The sequence below is a fragment of the Neoarius graeffei genome, chromosome 10 (genome assembly GCF_027579695.1).
Source record: "Neoarius graeffei isolate fNeoGra1 chromosome 10, fNeoGra1.pri, whole genome shotgun sequence".
NCBI classification, from domain to species: domain Eukaryota; kingdom Metazoa; phylum Chordata; class Actinopteri; order Siluriformes; family Ariidae; genus Neoarius; species Neoarius graeffei.
The window spans coordinates 86,534,880-86,553,117 of record NC_083578.1 but is presented as its reverse complement, the minus strand read 5'-3'; the positions used below and the strand labels follow the sequence as shown (position 1 = coordinate 86,553,117).

The 18,238-nt window shown below is 39.3% G+C and overlaps 1 protein-coding gene across 1 annotated transcript in view; it reads right to left on the bottom strand.

Annotated features, from left to right (window-relative positions):
• Nucleotides 1-10,623: 10,623 nt before the first annotated feature.
• The window catches only part of asic1a (acid-sensing (proton-gated) ion channel 1a), a 71,960-nt gene continuing 64,345 nt past the window's right edge, over nucleotides 10,624-18,238 (bottom strand). The window contains exon 10 of the mRNA XM_060930927.1: nucleotides 10,624-10,740. Within this exon, the coding sequence (XP_060786910.1) occupies nucleotides 10,624-10,740 (117 nt within the window). The remainder of the gene's footprint in view (nucleotides 10,741-18,238) is intronic.

The window sequence follows — 18,238 nt, the reverse complement described above, 5'->3', positions numbered from 1 at the left end:
ACTTTCTGACTATTCTGCCCTTCATGACTCCTCTCCTGATCACTGCATGCATTCATGGCAGAAATAGAAAGAATATTCCTCGACACAATGAGAGCCTTGTGGGATAAAGGATTAATCATTTTGTGCCAGTAGTGTGAGAATAAGAGACAAGAATGCAAAGGATCAAACCAGCTTCCAGCCAAGATTTGTGATTTCTCCACAGCATTATTTAACACAATCAGTTGATGGCAGAATGGAAGGAGGCAGTTCTTCTGGGGAACGCACGCACTCATGGCTTTACCTAGAACCCATGTTTCAGTTTTCTGAAAGGATTAAAGATTCCTTTCATTTTAAATGTTTGCTTTGTTTGCCGAAAACGAACCACATCACGGCCTACAAAAACTCGCCATCCAGCCTATGGAAGCATATTGAGGAATATAAATGTTTTATTCCAAGAGAAAGCTTGTAGTGAAGTTGTCTGTGCTTTTAGAGCTAGCGATAACGTTGCAATAGCTATGCAGTCTGGTTAGTCACATGACTTTCTATGGATTTGCCCGCCAAGTTGCTGTAGCCTTGTCCACGGCTAACGTTAACACATAGCTAGTTAACTTATACCCTGTCCACACTAGGGATTTTGTACCGATACGAAACTACTTTCGTACCGCAACACCTGTCCACACTAGCAACTATACCGGTACTGTAGCGGTATAACTGTATCAGTACGAAACCCACAAATGTATGGGTTTCGTACCGGTACAGTATCGGTACTGTAGCGCTTCGCTGTAGTGTGGACAGATGAAGCGGTTCTGTATCGATACAAATATAATGCGCATGCGCAAAGTCACAGACCTCAATAGATGTCTTCGCTGAATAAAATAGTGAACAACGGAGATTCGTTTGTTTCTTTCTCAACCGCCTCGCGCGTTTTATACGATTCGACTGAATAAACGACCACCAGAAATACAGACTGTACACTGACAACAAAAAGCACACACATGTTGTTTCATCCGCCATATTCTCGGAAGGAAGTTACTCGGTAACCACGGAAACATTTCGCACACGCGCATTTCAATTACCGTGAAAGAAAACTGCAAACATTTCTTGCTAGTGTGGACAGATGCACTAAACTGTACCGGTATGCTTTGTATCGATACAGTTATACCACTTTTGTACCGGTATAAGTGTGAACACAGCATTAGACACTGTTAGTTAGCATGTAAAAACAGAGTTACGCTAACATGAATAACGTTAACTTATCTGAAGTCCTTTCAGAAATATGTTTTAGCATAATCTTGCCAAATAAACAAAATGTAGAAATCCTTTCTTATCTAGTAACAGTTGATACCCAATATGATTTTGAGTTTGAAAAGAGGGGCGGCACGGTGGTGTAGTGGTTAGCGCTGTCACCTCACAGCAAGAAGGTCCGGGTTCGAGCCCCGTGGCCGGCGAGGGCCTTTCTGTGTGGAGTTTGCATGTTCTCCCCGTGTCCGTGTGGGTTTCCTCCGGGTGCTCCGGTTTCCCCCACAGTCCAAAGACATGCAGGTTAGGTTAACTGGTGACTCTAAATTGACCGTAGGTGTGAATGTGAGTGTGAATGGTTGTCTGTGTCTATGTGTCAGCCCTGTGATGACCTGGCGACTTGTCCAGGGTGTACCCTGCCTTTCGCCCGTAGTCAGCTGGGATAGGCTCCAGCTTGCCTGCGACCCTGTAGAACAGGATAAAGCGGCTACAGATAATGAGATGAGATGAGTTTGAAAAGAATTTGCCAGCATGTCAGGTGGAGTTTCACTGACTAGCTAGCTTAATGTTAAACCACCATGATTCCACAGGCAGATTCATATGTGAATGAATACATACACTTATGCGTACACACACACACATTCGTGCGAGACCTGTGAGATGGACAGTATTGTACTAGTCAGTCGCAACAAATTGTTGGAATTTTTTGTTTTGATGTCAGATGATGGTCTTGCATTTTTTTTTTGTCTTGCTTAAAGCAGTGTTGCTGTTGGGCAATTATTAAGCTCAAGGTGCGGATCTGGGTTTTAATCAGGTTGGATTGTTATTTTTATTTTCTGAGCAAGCTGCATTTACAGCTATTCTACTGTCTTAATGATTAACATACATATACATGTGTGCATACACTGCCAGAACTGGGTCAGAACCCTACCATGCTGTTTTGTGGAGGTGGGGAGGAGTGTTATAAATTAAAAATTAAATAAATAAATAAATGACAATGGCTGTTTTTCAGTTCAGTTGTTTTTCATTTTGTAACATTCTACCAGGCGTTTATTCTACAGGTTCTACAAGCTAGTCAGTGAATCCAGTCGGTTGCTTCAGAGGCATTAGGCTTAGTAAGCGTTGTGGCAATAATGCATATATATAATACATATATACAACAAATATAAAACAATGATGCATTGACAGAAAATGTACTTTTAATCCTTAAGTATTTTTAAAAGTAAGTACTTCAGTACTTTAACTTAAGTAAAAATTTGACTGTCCAGTTTTCACTTGTATCGGAGTGACGTTTGACCAGTGGGATCTGTACTTTCACTTAAGTAATGAACTTGGGTACTTTGTCCACCTCTGCATGGAAATAAGTTCTTGTGTTAATGGACCAGACTCCACCTTTGGATCATTAATCCCTTTTGACTGAGAATGCCCTGCATGTATGATTTTATTTTGGCTTCTGGGACATCCATAGAATTTTAAATACAATACCTACAATTCAAAACAGTTTGTTTTTATTGCATTTATTTAATTCCTGGGCTCCCATCTGTAACAGGGAGTGATGTCGCATCCCATTGATACACTTTACAGTAGATTATTAGATTCTAATAGAATAGATGAGCCAAAATAATACTCATTACGAGTATGAATAGGTGGGCCTGAAAGTAGAAAAGGTTGCGAACCCCTGCTCTACACCATGTTAATGTAAACTAAGACTAAGCAGAAAGGACTAATATCCTGATACTGATCCACTCATTTCTAGAAAGCAAGTCAGGAGATGAGAGGTCTACTTTTAACATTTCTGTCCGCACTGAACCATGACTGGACATCGCCTTCTTGTAAATCATAATGCATAACAAAATCTACTGTAGCTAGCTAGCTAAATACAGCTAGCTGGATATAAATGAGATTTCCTCCTGTGTGAACAAACCCAAACTAAACAGTTTTCTAGTTTGCTAGCTGGCTAAGCTTCTTATCTCAGTGCTTGCTTACTAACATTTGTAATCATTTTTTCATGATGAGAAATTTATTTATTTTATATCTTCTTACTTGGAGGTTTTTTTTTTTTAGCTAAACTGCAGACTGCTTGTCAATCTAGCTAACATTGCAAAGTAAGGTTAACTAGCTAGTAGCATTTAGCAAGTGATAGCTGTGCTAGCACAACATTTAGCTGACTTGCACTGTAGTAAACAACAAGTTTGAAAACAACGGACAAGAAATTACTTGTCAGTGATGTGCTACTTTTGTGTCAGGGTAGATTTTGCTAGTTAAAATATCAGTTTTCTGTATTTCACCCACATGCTTTTGGGAACAAGTTTCTAAGCTAAACTGCAGACTGCTAAACTCATGCTAATGTTGTGAAAAGCTTAGCTTATGTTAGCTAGAGATTAGCTACTGAAGTGTGAATTTTGCTAGCTTAGTCTTTAGCTTACTCACACTGCAGTAATAATTAAGAAAAAGAGAAATTACTTGACATATACAGTCCTGTGCAAAAGTCTTGGCACCCTATATGGTTTTTTTAATATAAACTTTGTTATATATTTCTATTTTATGACTTCTACATTATCAAGTCAGTACAAAAACATTTTAGAGTTCCAAACGTTCGTTTTTTTCCAGTACAAAATTAAATGTTACAGAAAAAAATGTTTGTAATGTATCTGAGCAACATATTACACAAGAGCGAAACTTTCCAGATTAAAAATTAAAACATAATGAAGGCTACTGGGTTTTGGTGCGAAATTAAGACGCAAGTGTGACAGTCAAAGTGTCCAGAAGAACTGTGGCTGGTTCTGGAAGATGCTCAGTAAAACCTACAGCTCATTTCCGCATAAAACTGCACTCACTGGACCTCAGACTATTTTTTTTTTTAAAGCAAAGGGTCGTCTCACACCAAATATTGACTTTGTTATATTGATTTATTACGGCTTACTGATTACTATTTATAGTATTTTTTTCAATGTTGAAACATTTCATTTCATTATTTTTAAGCCGTTTTTGGTCGACAGCATTTCTTTACATGTGCCTAGACTTTTGCACAGGACTGTATATGTGCACTGTTTGTTTTGTGTTGGGACGGATTTAGCTGTAAAATAATGTTAAAAAGATTTTAATGTTTATGGTTTTTCTCTCATGTCTCAGGGATTAAGTACACAAAAAGAACACAAGACTGTATATTTATTAATTAATTTATTTTTTTTTAAAAATCACATATACTTTATCTGTGTTTCTCAATCCTGGTTATGGAGTACCACCAACCACACTGCACTTTTTGCATGTTTTCCCCCAGTTCAGATTAGTTTATATTTTATAATTAGTTGTATGAGGTGAGATATGAGCAGGGAAAACACCAAAATGCAGCGTGCAAAGACCATCGACTGAGAAACACTTCACAGCATAATAAGCGTAAAATCAATACAGTTAGCAATAATAATAATAATAATAATAATAATAATAATAGACATTCTGGTTACTGAAGCTGCTTTACAATTCACTTGTGCTTTGAGCATTCAGGTTTTTAAAACATTATATATATATATATATATATATATATATATATACACTCCACTGTCTGAGTCCACTGTCTGAGTTTATGAGACTGCACAGACTAGGGCTGGGCGATATGACAATATAATATTGATATCATGATACTTTTCAGAGATCATAAGTATTGTAATATTTTAAAACATTTTTAATACAGTTACAGACTCTGGATGTAGCTGATTAGAGGGTACACTTTTGTACTGAATTTTTAAAATATTGTATAATTAAAAAACATTTAAAGATATTTTGTCCATGCTCTGATTATCAACAACTGATTTAGAAGTTACAGTTTGGTACTAAATCTTTACAGTTATAAAATGCAAATTAAAAAAACAATGCTGCTATTTTTGCGGGTAGTTTGTTGGTAAACATATATTTACCTCCCAACTTTATTGGAGAAGGTTATGTTTTCATCTCTGTTTATTTGTTTGTCTGTTCCCAACGTAACTCAAAAAGTAGTGAACAGATTTGGATGAAATTTGGTGGAAAGGTGAATCATAGGCCAAGGAACAATTGTTTAGATTTTTATGTAAATCCGGATATGTGTGTGGATCCAGGACCCAGATATGTATTCAGATTCGGATCCAGGACTTTTTTTTGTCTTTTTCCAGTGTAACTCTAAAAGTACTAAACGGATTTGGATTAAATTTGGTGGACAGCTTTAGTATTAACCTCAGTTCAAGTGGTTTGCATTTGATGTTGATAATACTACAGTATGTGCCTTGGCGGAGGTACGCACTCTATTCTACCAAGTGCCCTTCTAGTTTGAAATTGGGATGAGCCTTATTTTGTTAATCAAACAAAATTAATCCTTTCCATAAAAACATGCACTCAGTCTTGGGTATCAATCCAAATATTTTAGTTGGTTTTAGTACTGCATATTTTTATTTATATATTTATCTATTTTTGACACACAGCGTTTGTGTGTTTTGTCAGAGATCAGGTGCTCGTGGATAACGTGGTAGAGCTGATGCACCAGGTCTCATTGGGGATGAAGTATTAGAGGAGAAGAACTTCCTGCACAGAGATTTGGCAGCTCAGAACGTGCTGCTGGTCAACCAACATTACGCCAAGATCAGTGACTTCGGCCTTTCCAAAGCACTCGGATACTACAGTATGTGGCTTGGTAGAGGTATGGACTCTATCTTGTTCCAATGGGATGTATATCAAGGATAATTTCTGTATCTTTAAAATTGTAAAATATTAAATATTTGTAGAGATTTTCAACAAATACTGTTCCTACTTTTAATTTGGAGTGTTTTGTTTTGTTTTAAATCAACACTATTGTTTTGCAGGCAGTTTTTTAGAGAATCAGCCTTAGGACTAAAAGGTTGCCAGTTTGATTCCCTGGACCAGCAGGAATAGCTGAAGTGCCCTTGAGCAAGGTACCGAACCCCCAACTCTCTGGATAAGAGCCTCTGCTAAATGCCATTAATGCAACGTAAGCATATATATATTGTGAAACAAGCTGTGTAGCCTTAAAAAATACTAATTGAATGTTACATTTTTTGCACTGAACCTTTAATAGTGTAAAATACATTTTGCTTAGAATTTAAAAATGTCTTCCTGTTTCTTTTTTCAGTTTTTTTTACAGGCTATTAAAAGCAACACTGTTAAGCTGGCAGTTTGTAATCCTATACAACGTGATATGTATAACGTATCACAGAAATGTCTTCAAGTGCCACAATATGGTTTATTTATTTTATTTTTTTTGTCATATCGCTCATCCCTAACACACACTGCACCTAAATCAACACAACCACCACAGAGCTAGAAGGATGCAACTCCACCACACAGCATAAACATAGTGAGCAGACTGTATACAGATATCTGGCACCTTCTCAACGGCTTTTCAGTTCGGCGTAGATTGACATCAAGGTCTGAACACTCATCTGCCCTGCAGGACATAGAACATAACTGGCACGCTACCACAAGTACACACACATGCATGGGCATACACACATTCTCAGACATGCACATAAACACACACACACACACACACACACACACACACACACACACACACACGCGCGCCTACGTACATTACAACTCTTATGACAAACATGCCAACAGACGTAACATCGTATACACACAAAAGTCGAGAGCTTTCATGCAAAGTCGCTGGCTGAGTCTCCGGTTTAGTGTCACACTGTGAGCAGGTACGCAATGATGACATCATCAAGGAGCCCACAGTGGAATGTGTGTATGTGTGTCTGTGGTGTTTTAATCATAATACGACTTCAGGTGGCTGTGCAATCAGCTTCCTACTTTAAAAATGATAATACAGTATAAATATACATACACTGATCAGTTATAACATTAAAAACATTGACCGATGAAGACGTGAATAATATTGATTATCTCATTACAGTGGCACCTGTCAAGGGGTGAGATACACTACCGTTCAAAAGTTTGGGGTCACCCAGACAATTTTGTGTTTTCCATGAAAAGTCACACTTTTATTTCCCACCATAAGTTGTAAAATGAATAGAAAATATAGTCAAGACATTTTTCTGCCCATTTTGAGCATTTAATCGACCCCACAAATGTGATGCTCCAGAAACTCAATCTGCTCAAAGGAAGGTCAGTTTTATAGCTTCTCTAAAGAGCTCAACTGTTTTCAGCTGTGCTAACATGATTGTACAAGGGTTTTCTAATCATCCATTAGCCTTCTGAGGCAATGAGCAAACACATTGTACCATTAGAACACTGGAGTGATAGTTGCTGGAAATGGGCCTCTATACACCTATGGAGATATTGCACCAAAAACCAGACATTTGCAGCTAGAATAGTCATTTACCACATTAGCAATGTATAGAGTGGATTTCTGATTAGTTTAAAGTCATCTTCATTGAAAAGAACAGTGCTTTTCTTTCAAAAATAAGGACATTTCAAAGTGACCCGAAACTTTTGAACGGTAGTATATATTAGGCAGCAAGAGAAGAGAACAGCCAGTTCTTGAAGTTTGTGTGTGGTGTTCCCGGTATGCAGTGGTTAGTATGAGTGGTGAACTGTTACTATCAGAGCTGGGACTTGAGCTCAGCCAAACCTTAGCCAGACACCAAAAAAGCAACAGGGCAAAGGATTTTGTAAGGGATTAGTGGCAGGCTGCCAGGTCGCTCCGTTGTGTGTCGCTTTCAATGTTGATTTTAAAAGTAACCAAGTAAATTATATTGGGAAATGAATACTTAAGTCGGCGGCACGGTGGTGTAGTGGTTAGCGCTGTTGCCTCACAGCAAGAAGGTCCTGGGTTCGAGCCCCGGGGCCGGCGAGGGCCTTTCTGTGTGGAGTTTGCATGTTCTCCCCGTGTCCGCGTGGGTTTCCTCCGGGTGCTCCGGTTTCCCCCACAGTCCAAAGACATGCAGGTTAGGTTAACTGGTGACTCTAAATTGACCATAGGTGTGAATGTGAGTGTGAATGGTTGTCTGTGTCTATGTGTCAGCCCTGTGATGACCTGGCGACTTGTCCAGGGTGTACCCCGCCTTTCGCCCGTAGTCAGCTGGGATAGGCTCCAGCTTGCCTGCGACCCTGTAGAAGGATAAAGCGGCTAGAGATAATGAGATGAGATGAGATGAATACTTAAGTCTGAGTGAAAAATAGTAGAAGAAGAGTCTGGATACAGAAATCTTAGTTTCTCGGTCGTTAGCCTGTGCTACTTGCTCTCGATAGATAACGCTGATCACTTTATTAGCATTTGCTAACACTACTGATGAACGCTACACTGGATGGAAGGTGACTTCACTGCTGCGCTGATGGTGCTGACTCGCGGTTAAACTCATGTTGGCCTTCGAGAAGGTCTAGGGCGATAAATTTTTGGTCCCTCTCATGATAAATCAAAATCTGATTGGTTAATTCATCTGTCACTTCCTGCATAAACATACACTGCCATGACCTTCTGTCCCGGCAATGAAGTCCTAACCAATGAGTGAGCAGCTCTAAACTCTTCTCAGCCTCGACACAACAAACAAAACAATCTCATTGGAAAACTCGATTTTAATGCTTTCAGGACAGTAACCCTTTCACTTCTGAAGCAAATTTGACAGAAATTGAGACCAAATTAGAATTAGAAGAGAATAATTATAATGAAATTATGAAACAGTGAAAAAAAATTAAATATAACATTTGAAATGCTGACATGTTTAGGCCTTCTCTGAAGGACTAGAAGGCCCTGACTGTTCCCTTCTGGTTAGTACCGACCAAAAGTGGCACAAGAAAGAACAACCGGTGAACTGGCGACAGGGTCGTGTGTGTCGAAGGCTCATTGATTCGCATGGGGCATGAAGGCTAGCCCGTATGGTCCAATCCCACAGAAGAGCGACTGTAGCACAAACTGCTGAAAAAGTTAATGTTGACACCTTTCTGTTTCCAGTATTAACTTTTTCAACAGGTACTAACCACTGCATATTGGGAACACCCCACAAGATGTGCCTTTTTGGAGATGCTCAGACCCAGTCATCTCGCCATCACAATTTGGCCCTTGTCAAAGTTGCTCACTTACACTTGCCCATTTTTCCTGCTTCCAACACATCGACTTCAACAACTGACTGTTCTATTTCTTGCTGCCTGATATATCCCACCCCTCGACAGGTGCCATTGTAATGAGATAATCAATGTTATTCATTTCTTCACCTGTCAGTGGTCATAATGTTATGGCTGATCGGCGTCTGATATATTCTTATATCAATACACCTTGAAAGCAAATCAGTCAAAAACAAAATCAAATGTAACCGTGACAACAGGTATAAATAACAAATTAGGCTAGGTCACGTAATTTAGCTTTCTAATCACTTTCAATATGAAAATTATTTGAGCGTGACAAGATGGTATGCTGAAAATGTTATCAACAGAACTTGCATGCTAAGTTAGCTAACTAGCGAAATAAGCTAATGTTAGTGATGAACAGATGATGGTTGCTATGGTTACAGAACGTTAAATTCTGACAATTTTGGCTGCTGTTAAATAAATTGGTTAATATATGAAAAAAATATTTAAATATGAATGTGTAATTAAAAATTCATGTCAAATAAAAAAAGCAAGATTCGCATATTGTTAGCGGAAAGCTAGCTAGTGGAGAAAATTGGGTAAAAATACAAAAGAAAGAAAAATATAGTGAGCAGGAAATAGTGTAAATAGGATTGTTTGGTTTTATAAATAAATTAACAACACATCAGTGTTATACCACAAACATCAAGCCCAGTGTGTGTTATTTTCTGATATCAGAATCGTTCTCTTGCTGTTATCTCTTATATGAGATAACTATAGTGTTGGGGTAGTATTCGTGTAGATTTCATTTATAAACCACAACTCTGTATCAAACGTAACCTTTATCGTGCTGCTAACGTCGCACCATATTTCGTAATCGTAACCAGTTGAAAATCTTCTAGCGCTATTTTTTTTTTTGACACAATGATTCAAAACACTATAAACACTTTGGAGTAAAACTGTAACACGTCACTGTAACACGTTAGGTCAGAAAACACACTAGAAAAGACTCATCAGGCTCTGGAGAGTCTGCCACGTAAATCATTCAATATCAAAGAGAATCACAAAACAGAAAATGATTTTTAAAAAAAACTTTTCAAGCATTTCTTTTAAAAACTAAAACATCACTGGACGTCTGGATGTCTTTTGGGAAAGGCTGTGAGAACGAAATTCAAAGCGCAATCATCCTCACGGATTGCCTGGTTATAAATGGACTATTTCTCATCTCGTTTTATATATTTTTATATGTACCGTATGCATGAATTTGCATAATAACAGCGATCTAATTATAGTCTGTATTATGCATCGGGAGAAATAGGATGTACAGGGCAGTTTACTGACAGCCTGTTTAGCTGAAACACGGGTTTATAACATTAATAATAATAACCGCTAATGAAACTGGCTGACATGACACTTGACATCGTTGAGTCCCATCACCGTGTCATGATCGCTGCTGTTGTTCTGATGTTTCTTGTCCGAGCAGCGACACAGCTTGTACTTTGCTACCTGAGAAAAACGAGAGAAGAGATGGACAGAATTACAGATCGAGGATGAGTGGAGCAGTTAATTCCTTGGAAATGCTTCATTTTAGGCTCTGTGATCTTGAGGTTCAGCTAAGCTGACCACTTTCCCCATATCACCAAGACTGTTTGGGTTCCTTCACTTGTTCCAGTCAGAGTTTCCACGGAACACTGGTTTACTTGATTGAGGCGCCTTATGGCTGCTTTCCTGCTTGGATTTCTTTTTTTTCTTATCATAAATCCCTGGCTTGAGGACTATTTGTGATATGACACTGCAACACAACAAGCTAGAGTAACAACGCTCTTATCAGTCATGGCGAGTATCAGCTAGCAAGCGGCCTCAATTTATTATTCTCAGTCAAAGTCAAAGTCCTTCCTGTGCCAGGGCCTGGTCTTCCCAGGCAGTCTCCCGACCCAACACTAACCAGGCCCTTGAGGTGCATTGGGCAGCACCGATCTCCGCTTCTATGGCCCTCGGCCTCTCGCTTATACAACTAGGGTTACAGTGAGGGGCTATTTCTCTGGTAACCGCGAGAGTTTGATTTCCCACTCACATCTAAATTGCGGTGTGCCTTGCTGGATGACCATTTTTATGATGGTCTTTGGTATGACCGGACCACGAGTAGAACTCGCGACCTCCCGATCGAGAGGCGGACATGTTAAACACAAGGTATCATTCTCAGTACTGCAGGTGAAATAAACATTGGTGTAAATCAAGACAATTGGACAAGCAGCTTGTACAAGGGTATTTCAAAAAGTTCTTGGCCTCACCCAGAAAACGTCACAGGAGAAAGATTGTTCTTGTGTTATATTCCTAAATACAGTGGTGCTTGAAAGTTTGTGAACGCTTTAGAATTTTCTATATTTCTGCATAAATATGACCTAAAACATCATCAGTTAAACAAATGAGATAAAAAATATTATATTTGGTCATTTATTTGTTGAGGAAAATGATCCAATATTGCATATCTGTGAGTGGCAAAAGTATGTGAACCTTTGCTTTCAGTATCTGGTGTGACCCCCTTGTACAGCAATAACCGCAACTAAACGTTTCCGGTAACTGTTGATCAGTCCTGCACACCGGCTTGGAGGAATTTTAGCCCATTCCTCCGTACAGAACAGCTTCAACTCTGGGATGTTGGTGGGTTTCCTCACATGAACTGCTCGCTTCAGGTCCTTCCACAACATTTCCATTGGATTAAGGTCAGAACTTTGACTTGGCCATTCCAAAACATTAACTTTATTCTTCTTTAACCATTCTTTGGTAGAACGATTTGTGTGCTTAGGGTCGTTGTCTTGCTGCATGACCCACCTTCTCTTGAGATTCAGTCCATGAACAGATGTCCTGACATTTTCCTTTAGAATTCGCTGGTATAATTCAGAATTCATTGTTCCATCAATGATGGCAAGCCGTCCTGGCCCAGATGCAGCAAAACAGGCCCAAACCATGATACTACCACCACCATGTTTCACAGATGGGATAAGGTTCTTATGCTGGAATGCAGTGTTTTCCTTTCTCCAAACATAACGCTTCTCATTTAAACCAAAAAGTTCTATTTTGGTCTCATCTGTCCACAAAACATTTTTCCAATAGCCTTCTGGCTTGTCCACGTGATCTTTAGCAAACTGCAGAAGAGCAGCAATGTTCTTTTTGGAGAGCAGTGGCTTTCTCCTTGCAACCCTGCCATGCACACCATTGTTGTTCAGTGGTCTCCTGATGGTGGACTCATGAACATAAACATTAGCCAATGTGAGAGAGGCCTTCAGTTGCTTAGAAGTTACCCTGGGGTCCTTTGTGACCTCGCTGACTATTACACGCCTTGCTCTTGGAGTGATCTTTGTTGGTCAACCACTCCTGGGGAGGGTAACAATGGTCTTGAATTTCCTCCATTTGTACACAATCTGTCTGACTGTGGATTGGTGGAGTCCAAACTCTTTAGAGATGGTTTTGTAACCTTTTCCAGCCTGATGAGGATCAACAACGCTTTTTTCTGAGGTTCTCAGAAATCTCCTTTGTTCGTGCAATGATACACTTCCACAAACATGTGTTGTGAAGATCAGACTTTGATAGATCCCTGTTCTTTAAATAAAACAGGGTGCCCACTCATACCTGATTATCATCCCATTGATTGAAAACACCTGACTCTAATCTCACCTTCAAATTAACTGCTAATCCTAGAGGTTCACATACTTTTGCCACTCACAGATATGTAATATTGGATCATTTTCCTCAATGAATAAATGACCAAGTATAATATTTTTGTCTCATTTGTTTAAATGGGTTCTCTTTATCTACTTTTAGGACTTGTGTGAAAATCTGATGATGTTTTCGGTCATATTTATGCAGAAATATAGAAAATTCTAAAGGGTTCACAAACTTTCAAGCACCACTGTAGTCTCCTTTAACTTCAGTGCACTCTGTCCACTAATGGTCAAGCTTCTCCATCCCTTCACAGTGAAGTTCTTTCTCTAAATTTAACCTATCTGAAGCAGTGAACAAAGAGAGAGAGAGAGAGAGCGTAGTGGTGCCTGGGGACTTTTTTAGAATTAGAACCAGGTAAATCTATTTTTAGCAATAGCATAACTTTTAAATTGGATAAACTGTTCTGAAGTTTTATTTTTTTATTTAAACGTGCGGAGAGTGCATCAGGGCACTTTCTGTGATCGGCAAACAGAGTTTATTTTTTGGGGTTTTGCTTGACTTTAAAGGCTTCTCTCAAAGCTTGTTTTGATGAGCCTTTGATGGAATGAGCAGTTTGGGAGCCAAAAGATTCGACTCTTAATGGTGAGCTGAGCCAAACGATTTGATTCACTGGAAAGAGATGAAATTCCCTTGACTAGTGAGCAGATGTGCGAGTAGGTGGCAGAGCAGTTGGGAGATCACTGAAAAGAAACTTTAGCCACGGATTATGCAGTTTTGCATTTAAGGACCACGTAGAAGCAGCAGTGAAGCTTTTTTCCAGGCTCATTTTGACTAGAGAGATGTGTGTTTCGTCACAAACTGCATCATTACTTGAAGTTTTCTTGGTGGTGCTGTGTGCTGATTGGCATGAAACTCTCATGTAATGTCCATAAAGTGATTCTGAAGGTTGTGTAAAAATAGAGAGTAGTGATGGGAATTTCGACTCTTCGCAGTGAATTAGATGCATTTTACTCAGCTCACTGATAAGATTCGAATCATTTGGCTCAAAATCAAAACCAGGCAATATTTGAAATATTTTTGAGCAGTGTTATGACTGAAATTCATCTCATCTCATTATCTCTAGCCACTTTATCCTGTCCTACAGGGTCGCAGGCAAGCTGGAGCCTATCCCAGCTGACTACGGGTGAAAGGCGGGGTACACCCTGGACAAGCCAAATTGTTTCATGAAATCTTTCTCTACATTTTTACAAACAATAGAACATTCCTTAGTGTTGCATTTTATAAAACATACAGGCATGCTGCCTCATACACACTTCTGAGAGTCAAACATTCTTTCACTCAAACATCTCCGGTGTTAAAAAGGTTTCTGTGGAATTTTGATTAAATTATACTGCATTGGAAATATCGAAAACCTAATTAAAAAAAAGAAAAGAAAAATAGCTCAATAGCTCATATATGTGAGTCACGGGCGATTGCTCTAAGACAACGAGGGAGGCTCAGCCTCCTCTAAAAATGATGAACATCATGTAGGATGAATTGCGCTAGGCTTATGTTATAGCCGACCTTATAACATTGCTATTTCAGATCCAGAATCATAGAAATATATGTGCTCAACCCAACTACAGTGCGAAATCATTCCGTTATAACTTTCCCCAGTTCGCCTAATGTGTGCGTGAGTTTTTCCCCCTCGTGACAGCGCGATGCAGCCCAGCCTCAGTGGACTTCAATGGCATTTGGGAGCTCTGCGCTTTTCAATCTCAAAATGCAAGACAATTATTGGACAAACACTGCGAAAACGCCCGCCCACAGACTCCCAGCCTCAGTGGACTTCAATGGCATTTGGGAGCTATGCGCTTTTCAATCTCAAAATGCAAGACAATTATTGGACAAACACTGCGAAAATGCCCGCCCACGGACTCCCAGCCTCACAGTGGGAGGGACATGGCAGTTTCCACGAGGAGACTGGTGATTGTTGAAAGCGGCCGGATATTTTCTTTGATTGACAGCTCGCTTCAAATATAGACAGGCAGCGGTGAATTTCAGTTCCGTCCCATCCGGATTCGCAAGTGCTGTGGTGTATTGTAAGAGATCAGCTTACATTTCGATTTCATTCATTACATACGGTTTCTACCAGCTTTTTTAGTTTGTATATATTTTCATTGTAAATAAAGTGTAAATATAGTGTTGTCAAGTTTGCTATCTTAGTTCCAGAAATTTTGTTTATTTGAGTGACTGAACTTGAACTTGAGGGGGCTAGTCAGCTAGCAAGAAAGCTGCGCACGGATGCCGAGCATTGCTGATTTAATTTTGGCGAAGCCATTTGCCAGTCTTCCTTTCGAGGAAAAAATTTAAATTAAAGAGCAGGGTAGACCAACGCCTCAAATTGACTTGGTGAAAAAGGTAGGGAATAATACTCGTTCCTTTCAGCTCTCCTGGTACGAGAAAGTGAATTGGCTAACAGCAAGTGACCCACATCAACAACAGTAAATAGGCTACTTTAGTAATATGTCATGGATGGACCAAAAATATAGAATCTATTTAAAATGTTTATGCTGAGTATATTATATTGGAATATATATTTTTCTGGATATGAATTAAACACAGCTACAATTTGGAAAACATTTTTAAACAAAAACACAGCCGAGAACATTTCACACTACAGACCTGGATTAAAAGTGAAGGGTTATCAAAATTGTCAATAAAACATTTCTCAGTCAAAATAAGTAAAATATAGGGAAAGTGTCACTGAATGAAATGTGTGGCACCCAGCTCTATGTTTGGCTCCCCAAGGTCAGTGCTTGTGCCTATTCCAGAACACTCTGCTGTTACTGCTGAGGTTCCTGACAAAGAGCTGTTTTCAATAATGATCAATTTTTAAACAACATGCCACAATTTTAAAATATAAAATGTTAAAATATACCCCCCCAAACACCACCATCATGTATATTGGACAGTAGGCTAATGGGCCAAAAGAAGCTGTTATTTCACAGTTTGTGACCCTGCCAACAATCAGCCAGATCAGAGGCAAGAGTATGGGCAAAATTGATGTGTTTTTTCTTTTAAAATCTGGAAATATCGTAACCGACCAGCCTCCCCTGTTTGAAAGACTACCAGCCGCCACTGATGTGAGTCAACTCCATATGTTCTGCTAAAAGAACCGAATCAAAAATTCGACTTCTTGGTGAATCACATATCACTACTGCTCATTTCTTTGAGAAAACACACCCAGGTTGGTATGAGTGCAAGTGACTGAGTTAACCATGTTATGCTATGAGTTTCATAACATTAACTAATAAACTAAGCAGCCTTTATCTGCTTGAGTTTCCAAAGATGTTGACTGGTATCGACGAGGAAAATGCTTCTCCTTCTCCTTTCGTTCAGCAGGCTATTTGCAAACTAATGAATATTCATGAAAACTGTGGGTGTCAGGGAGACATGATGGAGAAGCAGAGAAAATCATAAATAGACATGAATTTTTGAGTTTAAAAAAAAAAATCACTTAATGCAGTTCATAGACACTCAGGAATAACACGAATACCCACAGTAGTACTAAGATATAATACCTTTAAAATCTGATACAGTGCCTTGAAAAAGTATTCATACCCCTTGAACTTTTTCACATTTTTCCACCTTACAACCACGAACTTAAAAGTTTTTTACTGAGATTTTATGTGATATACCAACACAGAGTAGCACATAATTGTGAAGTGAAATGAAAATGATAAATGGTCTTCAAAATTTTAAACAAATAAAAATCTGAAAAATGTGGTGTGCATTAGTATTCAGCCCCCTTTACTCTGATACCTCTGAATACAGTCCAGTGCAATCAATTGCCTTCAGAAGTCGTCTAATTAGTTAATAGAGTCCTACTGTGTGTAATTTACTCTCAGCATAAATACACTTGTTCTGTGAAGGCCTCAGTGGTTTGTTAGAGAACACTGAAGAACAAACAGCATCATGAAGACCAAAGAACTCACCAGACAGGTCAGGGATAAAGTTCTGGAGAAGTTTAAAGCAGGGTTAGGTTATAAAAAAATATCCCAAGCTCTGAACATCTCAAGAAGCACTGTTCAATCCATCATTCAAAAATGGAAAAAGTATGGCACAACTGCAAACCTACCAAGACATGGCCGTCCACCTAAACTGACAGAGCGAGCAAGGAGAGCACTGGTCAGAGAAGCAGCCAAGAGGCCCATGATCACTCTAGAGGAGCTGCAGAAATCCACAGCTCAGGTGGGAGAATCTGTGCACAGGACAACTATAAGTCGTACACTCCACAAATCTGGCCTTTTTGGAAGAGTGGCAAGAAGAAAGCCATTGTTGAAAGACAGGCATAAGAAGGCCCATTTGCAGTTTGCCAGAAGCCATGTAGGGGACACAGCAAACATGTGGAAGAAGGTGCTTTGGTAAGATGAGACCAAAGTTGAACTTTTTGGCCTAAATGCAAAGCGCTATGTGTGGCGGAAAACTAACACTGCTCATCACCCTGCACACACCATCCCCACTGTGAAACATGGTGGTGGCAGCATCATGCTATGGGGATGCTTTTCTTCAGCAGGGACAGGGAAGCTGGTCAGAGTTGATGGGAAGATGGATGGAGCTAAATACAGGGCAATCCTGGAAGAAAACCTGTTGGAGGCTGCAAAAGACTTGAGACTGGGAAGGAGATTCGCCTTCCAGCAAGACAATGACCCTAAACATACAGCCAGAGCTACAATGGAATGGTTTAGATCAAAGAATATTCATGTGTTAGAATGGCCCAGTCAAAGTCCAGACCTAAATCCCATTGAGCATCTGTGGCAAGACTTGAAAATTGCTGTTCACAGACGCTCTCCATCCAATCTGGCTGAGCTTGAGCTATTTTGCAAAGAAGAATGGGCAAAAATTTCAGTGTCTAGATGTGCAAAGCTGGTAGAGACATACCACAAAAGACTTGCAGCTGTAATTGCAGCAAAAGGTGGCTCTACAAAGTATTGACGCAGGGGGGCCGAATACTAATGCACACCACATTTTTCAGATTTTTATTTGTTTAAAATTTTGAAGACCATTTATCATTTTCGTTTCACTTCACAATTATGTGCTACTCTGTGTTGGTCTATCACATAAAATCTCAATAAAAAACTTTTAAGTTCGTGGTTGTAAGGTGGAAAAATGTGAAAAAGTTCAAGGGGTATGAATACTTTTGCAAGGCACTGTATATACAGTATGCTAATGAATGCTGTTTCTTTAATTCACATTTTTACCATTAACACTCATTTTACACAATGCGTAATAAGTTCTATTCATTTGTATAGGAGACAGGTTGCCAGATCAGTCAGAATTAACTAATTTAAGGACAGGT